At 45.2% G+C, this 20,631-nt stretch overlaps 3 protein-coding genes across 4 annotated transcripts in view; all 3 read right to left on the bottom strand.

The window, feature by feature from the left end:
* The window catches only part of stab2 (stabilin 2), a 35,365-nt gene extending 28,521 nt beyond the window's left edge, over nucleotides 1-6,844 (bottom strand). The window contains exons 1-11 of one of the 2 annotated variants that reach the window (XM_080886900.1): nucleotides 6,688-6,844; nucleotides 5,251-5,375; nucleotides 4,733-4,848; nucleotides 2,856-2,941; nucleotides 2,028-2,094; nucleotides 1,849-1,944; nucleotides 1,536-1,658; nucleotides 1,188-1,384; nucleotides 933-1,060; nucleotides 690-823; nucleotides 39-118 (exon numbers count right to left, since the gene is read on the bottom strand). In XM_080886900.1, coding sequence (XP_080743026.1) covers nucleotides 39-118; nucleotides 690-823; nucleotides 933-1,060; nucleotides 1,188-1,384; nucleotides 1,536-1,658; nucleotides 1,849-1,944; nucleotides 2,028-2,094; nucleotides 2,856-2,941; nucleotides 4,733-4,848; nucleotides 5,251-5,375; nucleotides 6,688-6,777 — 1,242 coding nt within the window. In that variant the 5' untranslated portion in view covers nucleotides 6,778-6,844. Of the gene's footprint in view, nucleotides 1-38; nucleotides 119-689; nucleotides 824-932; nucleotides 1,061-1,187; nucleotides 1,385-1,535; nucleotides 1,659-1,848; nucleotides 1,945-2,027; nucleotides 2,095-2,855; nucleotides 2,942-4,732; nucleotides 4,849-5,250; nucleotides 5,376-6,687 lie in introns of those variants that run through there. The other variant, XM_080886901.1, reaches the window with a different exon arrangement.
* Nucleotides 6,845-8,685: 1,841 nt separating this feature from the next.
* On the bottom strand, nucleotides 8,686-16,582 carry wnt16 (wingless-type MMTV integration site family, member 16). Its single transcript, XM_080886742.1, has 4 exons — nucleotides 15,914-16,582; nucleotides 14,730-14,956; nucleotides 10,748-11,037; nucleotides 8,686-10,669 (listed from the first exon to the last, which is right to left on the bottom strand). Exons 1-4 carry the CDS (start codon nucleotides 16,003-16,005, stop codon nucleotides 10,211-10,213), a joined length of 1,068 nt encoding a protein of 355 aa, XP_080742868.1. The 5' UTR covers nucleotides 16,006-16,582; the 3' UTR covers nucleotides 8,686-10,210.
* A 387-nt stretch (nucleotides 16,583-16,969) lies between these two features.
* The window catches only part of cped1 (cadherin-like and PC-esterase domain containing 1), a 29,587-nt gene continuing 25,925 nt past the window's right edge, over nucleotides 16,970-20,631 (bottom strand). Inside the window, exons 15-21 of the mRNA XM_080886741.1 lie at nucleotides 19,355-19,454; nucleotides 19,111-19,247; nucleotides 18,784-19,004; nucleotides 18,594-18,695; nucleotides 18,248-18,335; nucleotides 18,027-18,173; nucleotides 16,970-17,955 (exon numbers count right to left, since the gene is read on the bottom strand). Coding sequence (XP_080742867.1) covers nucleotides 17,734-17,955; nucleotides 18,027-18,173; nucleotides 18,248-18,335; nucleotides 18,594-18,695; nucleotides 18,784-19,004; nucleotides 19,111-19,247; nucleotides 19,355-19,454 — 1,017 coding nt within the window. The 3' untranslated portion in view covers nucleotides 16,970-17,733. The remainder of the gene's footprint in view (nucleotides 17,956-18,026; nucleotides 18,174-18,247; nucleotides 18,336-18,593; nucleotides 18,696-18,783; nucleotides 19,005-19,110; nucleotides 19,248-19,354; nucleotides 19,455-20,631) is intronic.

The following is a 20,631-nucleotide window of genomic DNA, read 5'->3' as shown; positions in this document are numbered from 1 at the left end:
TGATAAAAGTGGATCAGTTTATTTGAAGGGATTCGTACCGGCGTTCCCTTGAAGCCTTTATTTATCGGGATGAAAACGGTGAACGGACCCAAATTCTGCAGCGGCCACGACAAAGATCCTGCAAAACACACACAAACACAATCATCAACATTAGTTCTTTTCATGTGAGACGACTTCATTGACCATCTGTAAAATGTCTCACTACACAGATCGCATCTGAATACCTCCAAAAAACAAGTTGTGCATCAGCTGACGACTTGTCATTGCCAATAAAGCGGAGCAGTAATTGAGCATCGCTCCTATGTTTTACCATGGGATACGTCGGTTATGTCATGTGTTCTGGAGAATAAACAGAGCAGGATCGAACAGGAAGGCTACTTTAGGGGCGACCGTGCAGAACCCAGATTAAACATTTTAAAACTCACTTATAAAAAAAAGTCCTGGATGTGGTAAATAAAAGTGCTTAAAGGAGAAACTTGAAATAATTTTTCTGTATCAGTTTAATTTTTATGAATGCTAGTTTATTTACTGAGTTTTATTTAATATATCTGTCACTGGGCAGGTCACACCAGAACACCGTAGGCCAGAGGGAAAAGCTTACATGTGTCCCTGCACAGAGAGCTAAAGCTGAGGAAGTGAAAGTTTTCTGCTTTTTATGGACCAAATCACCTCAAACTGAATCCACATACCAAACAGAGTGATGGCATTGCTCAGCTGACCCGTCCACTGGCCTCCTGGTTCTGTGTTCAGGTCATTCAGACGCTCCATGATGTTCCCAATGCAGACTTTACCATTACCAATGTAGCCCTGGAGACAGGCGCACCTGAGGGACAGAGCAGCAAGTGACGGCTCAGTTCTGCAGCTCTGCTACTTGCTGCCTGCAGATTCAGGTATTGGTCCATGCAGACATTCAGTAAAGTAAAGTGACTGACTCAACTTGTCCAGGTCCCACGGTGCTGCAGTTGGCGTTCCGGTGGCAGGAATCAGGTGTGCAGGAGTTCTTTAGGCTGCAGCCACCACCCGACAGAGTGTCAAACCCAGAGAGGCACTCACAGTGGGACTGAACAGAGCACAGAGCACAGCAGATTCAGAGGTCACTGACAAGGTCATCTGACAGCAAGCCGCTGCCCCCTGTGGGCCACAGCTCGTTACACACATGATGTGAAAGGTCAGCCAAAATGTTTTACCCTGCCCGGTCCATCGTACACACAGCGGGCAGACTCAGCGGCGCAGCCGCCACGATCGGTCTGACACGGGTCAATGGCCATGCAGACCCGCCCGTCCCCGCTGTAGCCCTCATTGCAGGTACACAGGTGCTGGTTTGGTCCAGTGTGGACACAGGAGGCCTGAGCGTGACACACCCGCTGCAGACACGGATTTATGGCTGAGAAAGACAAAGTGACAAAGTGAGAAAGACAAAGCTGGAGCACACAGAGACTCAAAGACTGTGACATTTACACTGACCACAGACGGGAGAGAGAACTAGAGGTGTGAGAGAGAGAGAGAGAGCACCAAGGGGGTACATATAAGCTCACATAAACACTTGGCTCCTGCTCTCTGGTAGCCGGGTAGACACTGGCACACTAACTGCCCCGTCAGAGCTTCTTCAATACAGCGAGAGTTCTGCTGACAGCTGAGAGCTGCACACTCTGGTAACTCTGAAACACAATACAGGTGTTAGCACAGGTGACAGGGTGCAGGCAAATGCAGAAACTGTATAGGTAACAGGAAACAGGAAAAGATAAGCTGACATGTTACCAAATCAGGAGAAGGACCAGACAACACAGCGGGACACCTGCTGCAGGTGGAGTTACCTGTGAATGTAAAGGTACCAGCAGGAGGACTGACCTTGGTCACAGTTGGGACCCGTGTATCCAGAGAAACAGGTGCATCGGCCGTCGCCCACTATTCCAGAAGCACAGAGGCCGTGGACACAGGAGCAGACTGCAAACAGTGTAAACAGAATTACGGTGGGTCAGAGGTTCCTGAGAACTCAGTGCATCTGTCACAGCTGGAGATGACGTTACCTGAGCTACAGGTGGGGCTGTACCGTCCAGGTGCACAGTCCTCACAGGCAGTTCCTGCAAAGCCCTCCTGGACACACACACACACACAATTAAAAACAATGATAAACAGGATGGGACATCATGGGTAAACTTTAAGAGAGCCGTGGTTCTGGCCTGTAGAGAGACAGATTTATAATGCAAACAGTTTGCTGCTGGGTCCTGTTACAGGAACCTGTATACCGATGTATTTTTCAAAGGTGGAGGGGTTCTGCTTTTACGGTCATTAATTATTTAAACCTTTCAGCCAACCACCGATGCAACACACACATTTATGGGGTTTGATTATTCACAGGGTTCTTGGGTTCCTGTAACAGTCTGAGATCTAAGGTTCTAAAGGGCTCTAGAATCTAGAAGCTCTGAGGTCATTTACTGTTGGTTCTGTGGACAGTGAGTGTTGTTCAAGGTTCTAATATTATGCCTTCTTTATGACAATAAACCCAGATATATGATTACGTCCTAAATATACATTTATATGGACACAAACTCACGTGAAGACTGCAGATTACAGTGATTGTGTCAGTCTGCTTTCACGTTATTGTAGTTTGTTTTATTTTTTGGTTTGTCTGTGTTCCAATCAGCTTTGCTTTCTCACTCCAATTTACCTGCAAATCAGCTGATTTTTGTCACCAGGTGTGTGACGTGATGTGAGAGCAGGTGTGTGAGGTGACACTGTCTTTCATTGTTCTTGTAACAGCGAAAATAAACATCTATTCTATGAGAGCAGGTGTGTGAGAGTGAGATGTACAGTTAGAGCAGGTGTGTAAGGTGAGAACAGGTGTGTGAGGTCACCTGGCAGCTGCAGGTCCCATTCCCTCCCAGTCCAGCGGAGCAGATGCCTCTGCCGCTGCAGGGTCTGGCGGCCTGGTCAGGACACTCTGAAAGAGAACGGGCACATGGTGTGAACAGGAAGCTGACGCTTCATGATTGTGGAGCGCTGCTGTTGTGTTTTCTATGAGGAAACAGACCCCCCCCCCCCCCCCCACACACACACACACACTTCCTGCCATCCTCCTTCATGTCATCACATCACCATCATCTGTTTCCCTTCCCCTCTTCCGCTCACAGAACAAATAACCACCACAGCATCACAGGATAGCATCGCAGGAAGCACGGATACCAGGATCGTTCATTCCTGGGTGTTTTTTTTCCTCTTTGAAAGTTATGAAGAAATCCTTCTTATATTTTTAAGTATTTGAACATGTGCCTGTATTATTTTATCATTACTTTGATGCTAAGTCAGTTTATGGCAGCGTCACTTAGGACCGGAAGGTCGGAGCTGGACCAGAGAAATGATCAACAGTTCATAATGAAAATAACTTCTGTTTGATACCAAACATTTGAAAGTGAACATAGTTTAAAAAAAAAATCTGTTTTCACATGACTGCACAGCGATGACCATCAAATATATACTGGTTCTCATACTCAGGAGACATTTTACTTGTTATAATTAAGTATTTTTTATGATATTACTCATACTTTCACATGAGTATCAGGACTTTTACTTTTAAAGGTACTTTTACGTAACAACGACTTCCTCCACTTGTTGGAGGATTGCTTTGGGGTTTTCTGTGAAAACTTTGTAAGAGTTTCAGTGATTTTTTTTTCTTTTTTGCGTTTCTAGTGGCAGAGTCTTCAGTGAAGGTGGAGCTGGGGGTGGATGGAGGACAAGCAAAGTCCTAGAAGACCCCAGGTTCAGGTGTGTCAGCTCTCAGGAGCAGAAAAAACTGAGCATTACTTTTCTGCTTTGAACAGATAAAGCAGGCATGAGACGCATGGGGGGGGGGGGTGTCCACTGAGTAAGCAGATTCCAGTCCTGCTGACAGCGTCTGACCAGAGGAAATGGGGAGGAAGTTTCTGGTTCCTGCAGGACGATCTGGTTCCTACAGAACTGAAAATGTGACACAAGTCACCTGGAAGCCAGAGCTCAGTTTCTTTAGACCACCGAGAAGTCTTGTAGTGAATTTCTGGACAGACCGAGTGTGCTGCTGCTAGCATGCTATGACCAATGAGTGAATACAAAAATTATCACAGTCACAAATTTACATTTTAAACTTCTTTAAATTTAAACATATTGAATTAAATGTAGCACATGGACCAAAGCGCCCGTCCACCCTCACATCACCCTTACAGAAGCTGCTCGGCTGTGAAGTCTCTGTGCTGATGTTAACGCTGGAGGAGGTTTGAAGCTCAGCAGCTCCTGAGTCAGCAGGACTTTTACACTCACAACTTTTACGCACTCGATGGCACCGCTCTGTAACTTCGCATGCTCCTTTACTTCTTGTCTGAGCCGCTGAGGCGCCTGAAAGCTGAAGAAAGTTCACAGCCTGCCTCACAGCAACATCCACACCTGCTCTCTCTCACACATTTGTAAAGGCAGACTGCGTTGCGGTGCTGGACTTTACACACCTGTGGTAACAGGATCATTTTTCCATTCTTTAATACAATAGACTCCCCACTACAAATGTTAGGCCTGTTATTTTGCAGCCTTTTAACATTATATGTGGTAAACGGACTGATTCTTGTACAGCACCTTTCTACTATGAGCACTCAAATCACTTTATACAACATGCTTCTCACACATTCATACAGCCTCTTTTGAATATAACATAATGATTAAATAAAAGCTTTTTGGCTCTTTGAGGACGAGCTGGTGTGTCGGTACTGACCGATGCAGTCGGGGCCCCAGTAACCTGGACAGCAGCTCTTTATTTCCACCTCCTTGTAGCACTCGAAGGAGCAGCCACTGAGGGGCAGCTTCATGCTGGGAGTGTTGATGTAGTACCTGCAGAACAGACAGACAGACTGGAGGTAAAGTGGCTGCTGATGTTGGGATCCAGGACAGCAAGGCTCTCTCCTCTTAGAGGTGGAGGTGGGTGAGGGAGGGGAGGGGTCCTTATATAGCCTGATTCAGACGGAGAGGCTGCTCTGTGGCTCAGTGTGATACGCAGAAGGACTGTTTTGAACCCTGACTCGACAGCAGAACTGTTAACTGTAAATTCAATAGAAAATTATTAAAGAGGTGATGTGGAGATCTTTTAAAGTTTCTTGTGTGAGTTGTGATGTTTGATGTGAAATTGTGGAGGTATTTGAATTTGTGCAAAGAAGCTAATCACAGTTTATTGTTTCAACCATCAGTTGAACCACAATGAGGACTTTGAGTGGACCTGTGCTATGTGGTGCTCACTTGCAGTCCTGGGCGTTGGATCTGGGCGTGGGTTTGAATCCTGATGGGCATAGGATCAGCTGGCTGATGGTGCAGGAGTGGCACATCGTGCGAGTGCGGAGCACTGTCGAGTTGGAGCAAAAGTTCTGAAAAAAAAAGAAAAGAAAAGTGTCTTTCATCAATGTCTACGCTGTGTGAGTGAAACTGTGCTGGCAGTGTGTGGCTGCAGCTCTTAGCAGGACGATTTCCAACCAATCAGGAGCTCAGTGCTCCACACACTGTCAGCGTGCAGGTAAACTAGAAGGTAGCAGTGTGGAAAAGTTCAACTCATCACTTTGTAAAACTATTAAACCTCCTCCTCTGGACCTGAAAACCAAAGACTGCTGCTGGTGGCTCGACTGGAACAGGAAGTAAGTGTAATAACTGTAATAGCAGCTGTGGTTATCTGCTCCATCAGCTCCACCCAGGAAACGGTCAAAGGAGGCAAACAGGACACGGAGTTCCTGGGCCGATGATGACTTCCTGTTACAGCCTGCAGGTTCAGATGGGAATCAGCTGCTGACAGATAAACTGGTTCCTTTTTGCCTTTGCTCGGTGACAGTTGCTTGTCAGCGGGCTCTGGCTGTTGAGATAACCTCTGATGTGATTCCCGCTCAGTTTCCAGTATCAGCTTATCTAAACACGCGGCTTCCACTAATCGATCCGCTCTGTGTCATCTCTATAAGTCGCCAACTTCACTGAAGTTCAACAGTCATCGCATTGCTGCACAGCTATTCCTGTGTGGGCGGAGCTTTAGTCTTTGGCATGTGCGGCTTCTTCCTGCAGTCTCTGCTGTGTTTCTTTGTTTGCAGCTCTGCAGACCTGAGCAGGCTGCTGCAGGTACCTCATACTCCAGCTGTTGGCTGCACCAGCACATATCAGACTGAAGATCTGTTTATACAGAGCACATAATACTACACAGTACTGCCTGTAACCATGGCAACATTCTGCTTGAGTACCCCACACTAGTTATTTCTCACATTGTTTATGTGAATGTAAAGCTTCTTGAATGAGGGTTGGGGCTATTCCCACTGCGTCCACACTCTCAGGTGACTCCCCCTCCCCAGAAAGTGAACGTCAGAGCAAATGATGTGAGCAGTGCTTCAGTCTGCAGCTCATAATATTTCAGTCAGAGAACACATCGCTATGTAAGATATCAGAAAACCAGAAGTTATCACAGATGAAGCTTCAAACAGGACAGCACAACTAAAATAAATGGAGCTCTTTCTGAGCTGATGTGAGGAAGGGCTCTCAGATTCATCTACTCAAAGTTTCACAGAGACGCTGACGCACGACAACCAGTGTCCAAACTTTTACATCCTGAAGCTCATGTAGATTTTTACATCTGAACCGCCGAGTTCAGTTTTTGAGTTTGAAGCTGAACGAACTCCATGAATAAAAACAGGCGGACGAGCTTACCTGTGCAGCAGCTGACATCTTCAGCTCACTCATCATCATCATCATCATCAGAGAGACACACAGCAGCCGGACGCTCTGCAGGACCTCCATCTCTTCTGCCCTCCAACTTATCCCCGCCAACTCTTTTCAGCTCCTGCGCCTCTGAGCCGCCTCCTCCTCCTTTATCATCCCTCATGTGTTTCCTGAAAAACCAAACTCAAAGGAAACTGCCGAGTCTGAGGTACACACTGACCCATACATGCACACACACACACACACACACACACACACACACACACACACACACACACACACACACACACACACACACACACACACACACACACACAAAATCAACACTCTGTGTGTCTGTGTTTCAGACCTTAAAAACAGAGACACACACACACACACACACACACACACACACACACACACACACACACACACACACACACACACACACACACACAAAATCAACACTCTGTGTGTCTGTGTTTCAGACCTTAAAAACAGAGACACACACACACACACACACACACACATACACAGAGACACACAGATACACTCCCACATACACAAACACATATACAGAAACACACTCACACACAAACACACCGGCGCACGCACACACACACACACATACACAGTTCAGTTGGTCTCAGGTTGCCATAATCGTCACTCCTGCGTTGACCTCACACCGACGGCAGTGCCGCGGTCGACATGCTCGCTATAAAGTTTCTGTGTGTATGAATGTGTGAATGTGAACACGCAGGAATGCAGATGTTTGATTTCTGAGGAGAAGCTGAGGGCAGCAGATGATCACACACAGGAGCCTGGGTGTGACCCCTGACCCTGTGGGCCCCTGGATCTGTGCCTGGCATACCCTGTTCAGTAATGTGCAGTAAGAATGGCAGGAAATCCTGGAGTGTAAATAAGAACATGTTTTCACTTTTTCCCCAAATCTTTCTGCCTCATCATCACACACTGCTGATAACACACACTCCTGTCTTTGTGAGGACCCTCTCTGACTCAGCAACATGCAACGAGACCGCGGCCTCAACCCAAACCTGAACCCTGCAACTATGCCTGAAGGTTTGAAGGCCTGAATATAAGAATAATGAATAAGTACAAAGTTTAAATAGTTTATCTGAGGTACACACGATCAGTCCTTGCTGTGCTACTCGAACAAAATGAACTCCATGTTGGATTCAGTCAGAACTGAAATTGGTCAGGAGAAAGTTCACTGAGCTCAGAGATCAGCTGAGCAGGACGATCATTTTTTTGATGTTACAGACGTTACACCCCTCATTTACACCCCTAATTTACACTCTGGGAATGCACAGATCCTAAAACTCAGGGCACTGTGGTGTCTGTCTGTTGCAGAGTCCAGCCTTACTGCATCCATGTGCTGATGATCAATGCACTGATTAACTGATCGTCATCGTCGGTCTGAGCTCCTCTACCAAAGGACACATTTTAGCAGTTTGAAGGTGTGGTCCATTCAGGCGTTTATGTTACAGTAAATTATTTACAGGGTTAGACTGATCAAAAAAATAAAAAACTACATTCCAAGAGCTACATCTCAGACTCTACAGGCTTCAGTTAGCAGGTTAAAGGTTAGAGTTCATGACAGCATGGTTAGAAAAAGGCAGAACAGGAATGGCTGTTCAGAGGGGCTGGAGGAGAAAGCCTCTTCTCAGTAAGAGGACATAACAGCAGGGATCGGGTTTGTAAAGCTGCATCTGAACAAAGACTTCAGGAACAACATCCTTTGACAGATGAGACCAAATGTAGATGTTTGTCCATCACGCACAGCAAACAGCTTGGATCAAGTGTCAGCACGGTGGAGAAGGGATGATGATCTAAGTGCACCTTGAACTTCTTTTGTGGTTCTTCAGTGTGAGGCCATCTGTCCCACAGATAAAGTTGGGACCAACCTGGGTCATCAGCAGGACAAAGATCCAAGCACAGCAGCAAATTTGCAACTGAACGGCTGAAACAGAAAAGAATCGAGCTGCTGCAGAGCTCAGAGAGCTGTGCACAGTTCAGATCAGTTTGAATGTTTCTCAAATTGTTTCTACGGTCTGATGTTTCATCAGCTGTTCTTTTGTTCCTGCTGTTTAAACTGTCAAATGAAAGAAGTGATGGATGCGTTCATCACCAACTGACAGACAGGATACTTTCTCCTAACTTTATTTAAACACATCCATGTGAACAAAGCTGTGCAGGCTTAATATGTTTTATATGCTTGTTATATTTACATCTTTCTGATGTCTTTAATCATTCTTTTATTCAAAAATCAAAAAGAAGACTCTTCTTGGGTGAGGTGGAGGCAGAATAGGCAGGGCCTTCTGTGATCAGATGTAATGAAGTACTTTTACTCTACATCATCAGCTGCCTGTACAGCTATACTGCTGTACTTCCAGCTGGAATGTAGTATTTCCTGTTTCTGGATTATTCACAAGGTTTCCTTCTTTCAGGATGCCTTTTTGGGAATGTTTCTGGAATATCTTGTGAGGAGTTTTATGGTTTGTTAAAGACAAACTGAACCAAATCTCCTCTAACATTTTCTCTACCAGGCATTTTATTTTTTATTAGTCAAAGTATAATAAACCGTATTTGTGTGGAACCTTTAAACAGACTCACAGCTTTTTGTTCTGTTGTTTTCATGTTTTTGTTAATAAAGTTTGCCAACAGAAATTGAACAAGGAACTCTTCACGTCCACATTTACGGGATCATTTCACCTTCTGATGTCAGTTTGATTCTTTTTGGACAGAAATTATAAAAATATGATTCCATACCAAATAATCAACTTTTAAAAATTATTTACACATAAATATCTTTATTTTAAAATATGAAATCAGTCTGTGGGCTGCAGAACTGGTGAGACTGATCAGGAGTCCATCTGGTGTGCTTCAGTCATTTAGATCTTCAGATTGAGTGTGCAGCAGCACTGATCCTCCTCCTGGTGGCACTCTGAATGCTTCAGAAACATCACGTTGGAGAAGTCTGTCCAGTCTGAAACATTTAAACGTTCAGGCAGTAAAGTCCTGTCCTGGGTCTGCTGCTCACAGGTGAACATGAAACAGCTCACACAGGAGGCATGCAGGAGGCTGTCACGTGGCTCACCTGGATCTTTCCACATGGAGCAGCAGCTCCGCTCTGAGCTCCTCGCCACATCGACAGGTAAACTTAAGGCTTCACCTTCACTGCTCGGCCCTCAGGCAGCTGCTCACCCATTTCTTCTGTGACTCTTCTGCAGGTTTACTCTAATGGTGATGTTATCAAGAGAGAAGGTGAAGCTGTGCCATGTGCTGCTGTAAATGTACCAAGTACTGCTGACCTCAGATTGGTCCAAGGAGGATCTGTCTTCACCTGAGAGGTTCAGTCCTTCTTATGTTTACACTCTTTCAGATCCAGATGTCCAATTTGTCTCTTCCCACAAATCCTTCTTTTATTCCAGGTGTTCTTCTATTACCAGGTATCATGCTGAGGTGAATGAAGGTAAGCTACGTGTTCCACGTGTTTCTGTTTCCAGGTGTGTTACTTACAGGTGTGCATGTCGTTCATGCTCTCGCAGCGCCTGCAATGGACGTAGCAGCACCACACAAACTTGCACTCGCAGCGCTGGACGTGTCTGACCACGTGTGTGTTGTATCCTCTGCCGCAGCACAGCAGGTTACAGCTGTCCGGCCCCGTGGATGTCCGGTTGCACCGGCGCCCTCTGGTGCCCGCGATGCCCCGCCGCCTGTCCTCCAGACAGTAGTTTGGAGACTTGTTGAGGAAGATGAGCTGGTGTTTGTCCACATGGAGACGCCGCTGGTCCTTCCACTTCATCTTCCTCTTGGATCGCTCCGTCACCTGCATGCTGTGCTCGTATCTGTCCTTCAGATACGTCCCGACCCGCTGAAACGGCGCCATCGTCCTCCAGCATGTCTTCACCGCGCAGGAGCCAGAAACACCGTGACAACGACAGTCTGTGGACATCGTCCTGTTGATCGCCTGCAGGATGCAAACAGGAAGTTAATCACACCTTGGACCTTTAGACTTTCAGCTTTAGTTTGAGTCGTCGACGTTCACCTGTCGCCCGGCCTCGCTGTTGTGCTGGTTCATGGTGCTCAGCGTGTAGCTGCTGTGGCTCGTCGACATGTTCTTCAAGGTGTGGTCCATGAACTTGCGGCTGAACCACGTCCCGTACTGGATGTGATCTGAGCAGCCGCCCCAGTGCCAGCCCTCTGCTGCTGAGCCGCCGCCCCGCAGCCGAGCATCGCAGCCGCACTCCGTCATGTTGCCCTGGCTGCAGGAGCGCGTGACGGCATGGACGAGCCCTGCTGCCATCACCGCATAGATGAACGCTGTCTCTTTGGTTCCTGCAGTGACAGAATGGGCAGACATGACACTTATTTCAGGAGGTTTCATGAGGTATACTTTCATCGTCTCAGATGCTTCTTTGCTCATTGGTTAACAATCTTCACCTGATTCAGAGTACCCCTCAGAAATGAAGGCAGAACCACTCTGTACTGGTCACACTCCAGCTGCTTTTATCTTTCAGTCCAAAACTAAAAGCAGTCAGTGTTAGCACACAGGCAAAGTCCTGTCAATTAAAATTCACTGGCTATCTAATAATTTAATATATAATTAATAGATTTTATATTTAAAAGTGTATTAAAATAAAATATTTAAAGTCTGTGTAAATGTTTTAATATTTATGCTTATTTTAATTTCATATCATCACTTCACATACATTTTCATCATCAGAAGAAAATGGATGGATATATGGATGGAGGGTTTTTCAGACTGAGGTGCAGTCTCTGTGAGTTTCACAGTCTGTAGTCTCTGTAAAGTCTCATATTCAGACGTGCTGTCTGAAGTATTCTGGTCACATTGAGGAAGTGAAGAAATCATTTATCGCTAAGACTGGTATTGGTGCTAAAGGGAGCGCTGCCCTCTACAGGCAGAGACAGGAACTGCAGAAAAAGATTTAAACGATTTCTGAAACCTGAATTTTCTGCTTTGAAGTCTGAAAATTTAACTGAAGGAGAAAATTTCTCTCTTTGATGAATTTAATTTACAAGTCATTGAATGAAATGAGGTCATGTGACTACATTATGGGTTTATGTGCACTCTGACCATCACAGATATACATAAGTTTGTTAACCAGTGTTTTTCCTCAGACTGTAAAAGCTGATTTTACTCTCAGCGACCTCTGACCTCTCACACTGTGACCCTTGATGGTGTTACTGAATGCCTTGTTGTTGTAAAAATTCCTACTCTATTTACCCTTTTCCTCACGCTGCCTCACCTAACCAGACTTATTTTGTTTCCTCTTTTACTGTCTCTCGACTGGTTGGCTCTGGAGTTTGTCCCCTAATTAAACTCACCTGGCGCACATTATACAAAAATCGAATCTATTCTCAGAGAAGCTGAGCTAACACACGCCTGAGTGGAAAAAAATACATGGTTTCAGTCAGATTCATTTCAGCCAATCAGAAGCAAGCTAAAACGGCCACTGTTCAGTAGGATTCTGTGGCTGCTTTTGGAGAGCTTTGGAACAAATAAAGTTTCAGTGAGCAGTGGTGGTCAAGTTACTTAAAAACAGTAATTAGTTACTTCTCCAAATCACTTTATTTCTCCGAATCCCTTTACTTTAGTGATTACTTATTTTCAAAAGTAATTAGTTACTTTATTACTTAGTTACTTTTTAAAAACATGATAAACAACCTGAATATGTAATAAAGCAATAGACCTTTCAGCCTAATTCTATTTTTTTCTGCATAATCCATCATATAATATTGAAAATTCTCTTTTTAAAACTTGTTTTATTAGTTTTAATCTTTTAACTTTATGCACATTTCATCAAGCAAAAACTAAATTATATTCAACTGTCTCTGACTAGAAGAATTTCTTTTTACATTTAAACCAGATTTGAAAACCAGATTTAAACCAATCTGCATATTCCAGCATATAAAATAAATTATTTTTTGTGTTTACAATCACTCTTTCAAATAAATGCAAGTTAAACACAGCAAAAAATGAATAAAATCGAAGATTCAGCATCACTTAGCCCTGTCGCTCTTAAATCTTATTTTCACCAGTTTCGCAGGAGTGGGGCCGTCGCAGGTTTTCCCAGTGCTGCAGCGGTCATGTCAATGGGGAGGATCTGGGGATTTCTCTGTGAATTTCACATTCCTGTGGCAGCGTGCTGGGTGCTTGCTATGATTTGTAGTTTAATTTTTTGCTGTAGAAAGAAGTTTTTTTCACACGCAGAGTGTACAGCAGACACTTCTTACAGAATCAAACTCAAAGTAAGGTAAGTACTTCCAAGCTTTAAACACCGCACGGTCGCACTCTCTCCCGCACTGTTGATCTGCACACGTCTGTTGCTGCCACGGACGTCGCATGCTATTACGTCACTGTCATAAGACACTGACAAACAAAATCAGGGTTTAGTAACCCAGTAATACAGCCAGTGGCGGTCCTAGCCTGTTTGGCGCCCCGGGCGAACACCCCCCCCCCCACACACACACACACACACACAAAACATATTAAGGATTGTACATTAACATAAAACTGTTGTCGGAACCACACTGAATTTCGCCATAGAAACACACACATGAAGAGAGAGAGAGTATGCATAGTATGCAAACAGCTACCAAGCAGCCATCATAATTCGTCATACAATGAGAACGGGATGAATCAACAACTGACAATGACTAATTAATATTAAAATCTGTAACATAATGTATTGTTTGGAGTTTAGTCTGTTACTGTTACTATTTTTACCATTTCTTCTTGGAGCAACTGTAACGCACATAATTTCCTTAGGGATTAATAAAGTATTCTGATTCTGATTGTTTCAGGATGACCTGCCATTATCCAATGACACATCTGCTTACCTGTATGTTTTGCTCGTTTCTCCTCCTCTTCTTTTCTATTTTTTCTAAACTGAGCACCTGATGACTTTGAACTTTTCTTGTCCATCTTACGTTGGCTTTAATTTTGCACTCCAGTATGAACACAAATCCCCCAACTCGAGGATCACCACAACATGATCTAACACACCTACACCTTAGTTCACAGATTCACTTTGTCTAGGGTTTATTTCTGGGATTTCACACAACCCAGGATTCAAATCATGAATACATAATGGGCTTGGATTTACATCATTATGAATGAAATGTGCACTATTTGGAAGCAGCCGGCCCCTCCCTTTTCGACGGGTTGTGTGTGAGACTTTAAATCATCAAACTATAAATTTTAAATTGTTATTGATCCCTTTACCCCTGGTCCTAAAGTGTATATTTATTTTCTTACTCTTCTTATATTTATTGTTTGTTTACTTGCACTGCTGTAACTGGAGCCTCGTCGTCTCGTCTCTCTATATACTGGACTGTATGTAGCGGAGATGACAATAAAGTTTACTTTGACTTCAGCAGCGAGCAGGCGCACCGAGGAAAAACATCGGTGCAAATTATAAGTCTGTATCACAATGTCTGGTGTTTTCGTGTTTGTTGGTTTGTTTTTGTTTTGTTTTATTCTGCGAGTTGGTTATTAGATGCTGCTCCAGCCAGTCAGTGAATCCCCCGCCGCCCCGCCCTCTCCTCCCTGTGCCGCAAGCAGCAGGCGCACCTCGCAAACGGAGGGCGCCCTTACTCCCAGCAAATGGGCGATAGAAAACCGATCGGTGCCTATGCCATTCCCAATATGCGCTGGCTGATGTGGGGGCAGCATGAGTACGAGCAATTTTTTATTTTTATTTTTTTGCCGATGCCCCTGATGCCGCCCCCCACCACGATGTCGCCCGTGTCGCCCGTATTAAAAACCGCTACTGAATACAGCGTTCTTACGGGAAAGTAACACTAATCTAATTGCATTTTTACAATAGTAATCCTTTACTATAATCATTACTTGAAAAAAGTAATCGGAACGCGCGTAACTGCCCATCTCTGTCGATGAGTGAAGCCTGTATTTGCTCCATGACGGTCCTGCTTCACCTGAGCAGTCACGCGTCCAGGTGAATCAGAGGGAGGAGTCCCCACCCCCGTTAAGTGATCTTACTCACCGCTCGTGAGCTCGTGCCCGAACACGGGCACCTTCTGATTGGTGGAACAGTTCCAGCGCTCGTGCCTGAACTGTCTCTGACACTCGGCCACCCCGAGGCGCGCGCCCTCCCGGACTCCCGGCAGCAGGATGGACTTCCTGCTGCACAGCTCGCGCTGCCGGGGGCTCAGAGACAGGTTGGAACACCCCAGCTTCTCCACCAACCCCGGTGACGTCACACCGAGCCACCTGTCGACAGAAATCAGCAAAACTTTATTTAAAATAAGGAAAAGTTCAGACAGCACACCTCTGATTTATTCATTTATTACCTGTCCATCCTGCACAGGTGTGAAGTGAAGCACTAACTCTGACGTCACGTTGTGCAGCGTTCCTGGCTGCGGGGTTGCTTATCATACAGCGTAACATCTAAATGAACGCTTGTATGTACCTGAGATGTTCCGTTATTCGGGCCGAAATCGATAAGAAACTTCGAGAGTGTGCTTATATGAAACGTGTAAATACTTGCTGTATTTATACTAAAATAAAACACATATTAGAGAAAGTGGTCGCTGTGTATGTGTGCCCCCCATCTGATTTCCGAGCCCAACCCCCCCGGCTCGGCGCTCATCTGCGCCTTTTATCAGGCTCTTGGCGTAGAGCAGGTCTCTTGCGCGCGTGCGCTGCTGCTGCGGATTAGAAACGGTCTGTGCACGCGCAAAATTCGGATTCTTGGACATTACCGTGGAAAATCCGCGCGTTTCAGCCAAAAACGAGATCCAAACCTCATCAGCTGAGTGTGTGAGGGTCACAGAGAGGTCACACCGAGTCTGCGCGCATTTCTGTGAGCGCGAGAAGCTTTTAATGAGCACGAAAGAAGAGGCGCTCTTTAACGACACCGTTAATGCTCCTGTAGGCTGAGCCGGTGAATTCGCTGTTTTCCAGGCGGACTCTGCACTCAAGTTCTCCGCTGCCCTGCAGCTCACAGCCAGCTGGCTCCGTGTGCTCCTCCGGGAGCTTCATCTCCATAAACGTCTTCACGCATGACTCTGACGGCTCCGTGCCAGCGCGCGCTTTGGCACGAGACAGCTGAAGAAAACTTTTGGGCTTTTATTTAGCGTGCGTGTGTGTGTGTGTGTGTGTGTGTGTGTGTGTGTGTGTGTGTGTGTGTGTGTGTGTGTGTGTGTGTGTATTTTGTAACATACTTACATCCAGCTGCCCCTGCAGCACAGCGGGCACACGCACACCAGCAGCAGACTCAGAGCGTTCATGTGTCGTACTCCGCAGTTCCGCGCCTCCATCCCTGCTCAGCTCCGCATGCTGACAGCGACCCGGCCCGGAGCAGGCTCCTGAATCCCGCTGAAGGAGTCCTTTCGCTACTGTGCTTTCCTCGATCTGCAGGAGAGTAGAAGCACCTTGGACCAGTCCCAGTCCCGGACGGTTCTCATTGGACCAACTCAGGACTCAGCAGCTGACGTCAGAGCTGGGCTATAACTGGCTGGATGGGTGAGAGGCTTCATGATAAAAAAAAACTTCGTGCTGACATCTGATCCCCGAAAAGCAAATAAACGACGGAACACAGTAGAAAAAAAAATCTAAAAGTGGCTGATTTTTGAATGAGGTTTGGTGAAAACATTTTAGTTATATAAAAATAAAACTTTAAAAGATTAAAACTGAAACGATTTTGTGAACTTAGAAAGCAAACCAAAATGCAAAAACGATACGGAGGAAATATGCTTTTAATATCTGAGATCAGATTTCATTACAACTGATGAGAAAACGTGTTTGCTGAGAGTCACTGCTTTCAGAAAGTTCAGAGTTTATATTGTAGTGCCTGTACTTAATAAAGATTAAAACTAACTAATAACACCGAAACTATTAAAAACGAAACATTTTTGAAATAATGAAAACTAAAGGAGTAAATTCTCCCTGGAAACTAAACTGAACTAAAACGAAAAAGTCTAAATGAAATAAAAAATAAACAATATTTAGGAAACAATAACTCTGTTGTTGGATTTTTTTTTGAAGAATGCTTGTCAAAAAAACGTAAAGAAAAATTTCTTAAAGCAACTTTTGTCAATATGACCAAAAAATGCAATAAATAAAAAACAATTTATTTCCTAATTCTGGAGCTTTCAGCCTCCTCTGTGGACCTCCAAAAGTTATTCAACAACCTAAAATCTGTCCTGATGAAGCTAGAGATGATAATAACAATAATAATAATAATAAAGAGAAAAAGATGAGTTTTGTCCACTGGTGTTTTATTAAATGTTATAAAGCCATAAGTGAGACGGTGTTTAAAAGACTGAGTGGTTGTGGTTGTGAATGTGTTCACAGTTCAGGATTAAAAACTTTTGTTTGACTTTTTGTTTTTTGTATGAAGAGCAGAATGAGCACAGTCATAAAAAATATTAATTTCTTCTGTTTTCAGCTTATAAAAAGACACATTATACATCTGTAGAAAAATATAGAAATATAAGCAGAGTCATAAAAGATGCTTCTGTCACGTGATGAAGAGCTTTCATCAAGTCTTTGGAGTTAAAACTGGTCTGACATACAGAATCGATCAATCAGTGAGGCCTGAGGCTAAGTCTGAATCAGGAAGCAGCTGCTTGAATCCACGCTAACTCATATCACTGTCAAACACACGGGCCAGCGAGAAGCAGCTGGTGCAGTCAGCAGAATTATGGTAGAGGATTTTTCTGGTTCTGAAATGGAAAATCCCAGCAGAAGGTCAGAGATTAACAGTCCTGCTGCTGGGACTGAAATGCTGAAAACTTTAAACATCTGCGAGCAGCAGGAACCAGCTGAGCGATATCTCGAGTAACCTCTGCTTATTAGAAGCCAGCAGCTGAGTCTGAGACCCTCAGCGTCTCGTCGGATTGGTGCTCCTGAGCTGCACAGTGAGGCTTCTGTTCATTCTGAATAATCCACCTCCACTATTGAGTCCCCCACCCCTCTCTGAAGTCCACGTCCTGGAGGGGGACAGGTGACTCTCCCGAAGGATTCACCTGGCCCCTCCTAGGTGTTCAGTTTCGGGTAATGGGACACAGGCGGCTCAGAAGGATCTCAGAGTATACTTGGTTCACTGGTCCTCTAACACGATAGGTTGTGGGTTGAGACCCCGCCTCCTGCTCCGTGTCTGGCAGGGTTGATTGGCTGCCGAGTGTATGTACAGTTCTCTCTGTTCTGGTCGTGTTCGCGGTGGACGTTCTGTCACTGGAAAGTTTTGTGGACCAAAACTTCTCCACCTGAGAAAACAGAGCAGAACATCAGCTGTGAGGACTGCAGCCCTGACCACTGGAAGCACAAGTTGTGTTACCTCGTGAAAGTGACAGGCACAGCGTCCCTGCAGGAACTCTTTGTATCGACCCATCGTGATGCTGAACGTGTCAATCACTTCGTACCCATGATGCTTGGCGGTGGTGATGATGTCGTCATTCTCCCTGTACAGGTCCTGTATCTCTGTCTGAAATATTGATCAAAGAAAGCAGCTTTAATTCCCATAGAGGGGTATGAATGACAGCAGGAACAGGAACCTACCAGACTGAGAGACCTGATCCCGTCCACAGGCAGATGGAAGCCCATCCCTAAAGACTTCACCACCACCAGGATGTTACTGAGAGATTTACTGAGGAGGGACAGAAGTAACCTCACGTTACCATAGAAACCAGAGTCCTCAATAACATTGCTAATCCCGAACGCTAAACCCCGGGTTACTGTCTTTACTGAAAGGGTTTCTCATGTTACAGGAAATGCAGGACTGGAGTACAGGTGAACCTCAGGGATCAGCGTTAGGTCCTCTGTTCTTTAGATCAGTGTAAGCCCATATGGAGATAACACTGTGGTTTATACTGTATGTAGGTGGTGTTACACTGTGTCTCCTCACTTGTCCAGCACTTCACTGACTGTCCTCAGGTGATTGGTGTTGAGCCACTGGACTCCTCCCACAACCAGAACTGTTTGGTTAGAGTTCACCAGAGGCTGAGACCTTAACAGACAAGAACAAGAAAAGTCACCTGTTAAACATCTCACGGCTTCATGTAACATGCCTCAAAAGTGGATTGTTAGGACCTCACCTGTTGAGCAGCTGCTGCAGAGCCTCCCTGAACGTGGGTCGCTGCTTCTTCTCCAGCCAGAACTGAGGATAGTACGAGTAGCTGACCAGAGTCCGTCCTCTGTTCAGGTTCCTGTAGACCAGCGTGTCGTGAGCTTTGTCCCAGTCCTCCAGGGTGGAGTTCACCCTCTCCATCAGGAAGTACATCATCCCACGATTTGTTGAGTCCCCGATAAACAACAGCTGAGGAGCAATGAGAGAGCTGGTGATGTACCTCCATCAGGACGACTGCCACAAACTGAGACATCTGAGATGGACTGGTTCAAATCAGCTGATCAGGTGACCTTACCTTTCTGTCCTTCATACAGTCCTGCAGCAGTGGGTGGTCCACTATTGGGTGATAACAACCATCTGCCTGCCAGGAAACTTCCCTCCAGTCGCACGTCCTGTTGTCAGAACAACTGAGGCATGGAACAACCCAGCGTCCTGTCAGGCAGGTGAGACACACAGGTGAGGTGGCGAGAACAAAAAGTCACTTGACTTAAATTTGATGTATTATCTTAAGGAAGCAGTCCACCGGCAGGACCTCAGACCTGACACGTGTCCCGAGCTGCAGGCATTACGTTGACTCTGGGATTCGCTGTGGGGCTGAAGACCGCAGGAGCGATCTGGCTGGACCAGCAGACCGCAGTCCTGAACAACAGACATCAAACTGTGACAAATTTGCAATCAGCACTTCCAGGAAGTTCTGAACCTCCTGTGTGCGATTTCTGACTGCAGTACTCTGCAAATACTACAAACTGTAAATATAAAATGGCAAATGGACTGGGTCTTTTTTATACTTTATTTTATTGTTTTATATTGTTATTTGTTGTATTTTTATTCTTTTTAATTTTGTGAAAATTAAGCACTTTATGATTTTTATTTCACAGAATTTTATCTGTGAAAAGCGCTATATAGATACATTTTATTAACTTCTTATATAGCATTTTTCTTCTGTATCTGAGCACTCAAAGCATTTTACACAAATTGCCTTAATCACAAGCACTTTTTTCGATGCCCTTTCGTGTAAGTACTTTCTATCTAACATTCATACGCATTCAAACTCCGATGGATGCATCGAAGAGCACACAGACTAAAGCAGATGGGGATCAAACCACCTACTGATAAGTAGGTGATCTGCTCTACCACCTGAGCTACAGCCACCCCAAATAACACACTTTACCACCCAGAACAGTAATAGTGGAGGAATTGAGATGTTCTGGACACAGATGAAGAGGAAACAAAGGAACCCTCAGAGGAAGCGTCAGTCTGAAGTTTCCTTTAAAACCTGAAACTGAAACGAGTTTTTACTATTTTGTTTAATAAACACTTTACAGCTGGTTACATTGGTAAATCGAATAGATTCTGTTTTCTACTCATAGAAAATTACACATGAAAAACTTAAACACATGACTGCACCATCTTTTGTTTTAATCACTGAGTTTGATTCCCTGCAGGGTCAGAGGTCGCGTCCATCCCAGTGAGCTTTGGCCTCTGAAAGTAAATCTGCTGTTTGAGATCTGAAGCTTCTCGCTGTCAAACACCACGTCTTCTTCTTCATGTGCTCGCTGCTTCCTCCCTCAGAGCTTCTCTTTCATCCTCCTCTGTGGATCCGTCCCCGTCCTCCTCTGCTCAGAGGTCAGGAGTCAAGCAAAGCGATCCACGCTCACCTCAGAGTCCCCGTGGGAGCCTCCAGGTCTGGCGCAGACTTCACAGCCACCGCCATCACAAACGCTGGCTCTTCTTCTTCTGCTGCTGTTGCAGGTTTCGTCGTGGCGGCGTCACATTCCTCACGTCAGCGGCACAGCTCGCAACAAAGTGCGACAAG

This window comes from Rhamphochromis sp. 'chilingali', assembly GCF_963969265.1.
Source record: "Rhamphochromis sp. 'chilingali' genome assembly, chromosome: 7".
NCBI classification, from domain to species: Eukaryota; Metazoa; Chordata; class Actinopteri; order Cichliformes; family Cichlidae; genus Rhamphochromis; species Rhamphochromis sp. 'chilingali'.
The sequence above is the reverse complement of the archived record's forward strand: the minus strand, read 5'-3'. Positions and strand labels throughout refer to the sequence as shown.

Bases quoted from the DNA above. Each gene is read 5' to 3' on its own strand.
- wnt16 (XM_080886742.1), bottom strand. From the start codon at position 16,005: ATGGAGGCGCGGAACTGCGGAGTACGACACATGAACGCTCTGAGTCTG. The intron at 11,038-14,729 runs GTGAGTAAGATC...CTGTCACTGCAG, and splicing joins CGGGCACGAGCTCACGAGCG to GAACCAAAGAGACAGCGTTC. The intron at 10,670-10,747 runs GTGAACGTCGAC...TGCATCCTGCAG, and splicing joins ACAGCGAGGCCGGGCGACAG to GCGATCAACAGGACGATGTC.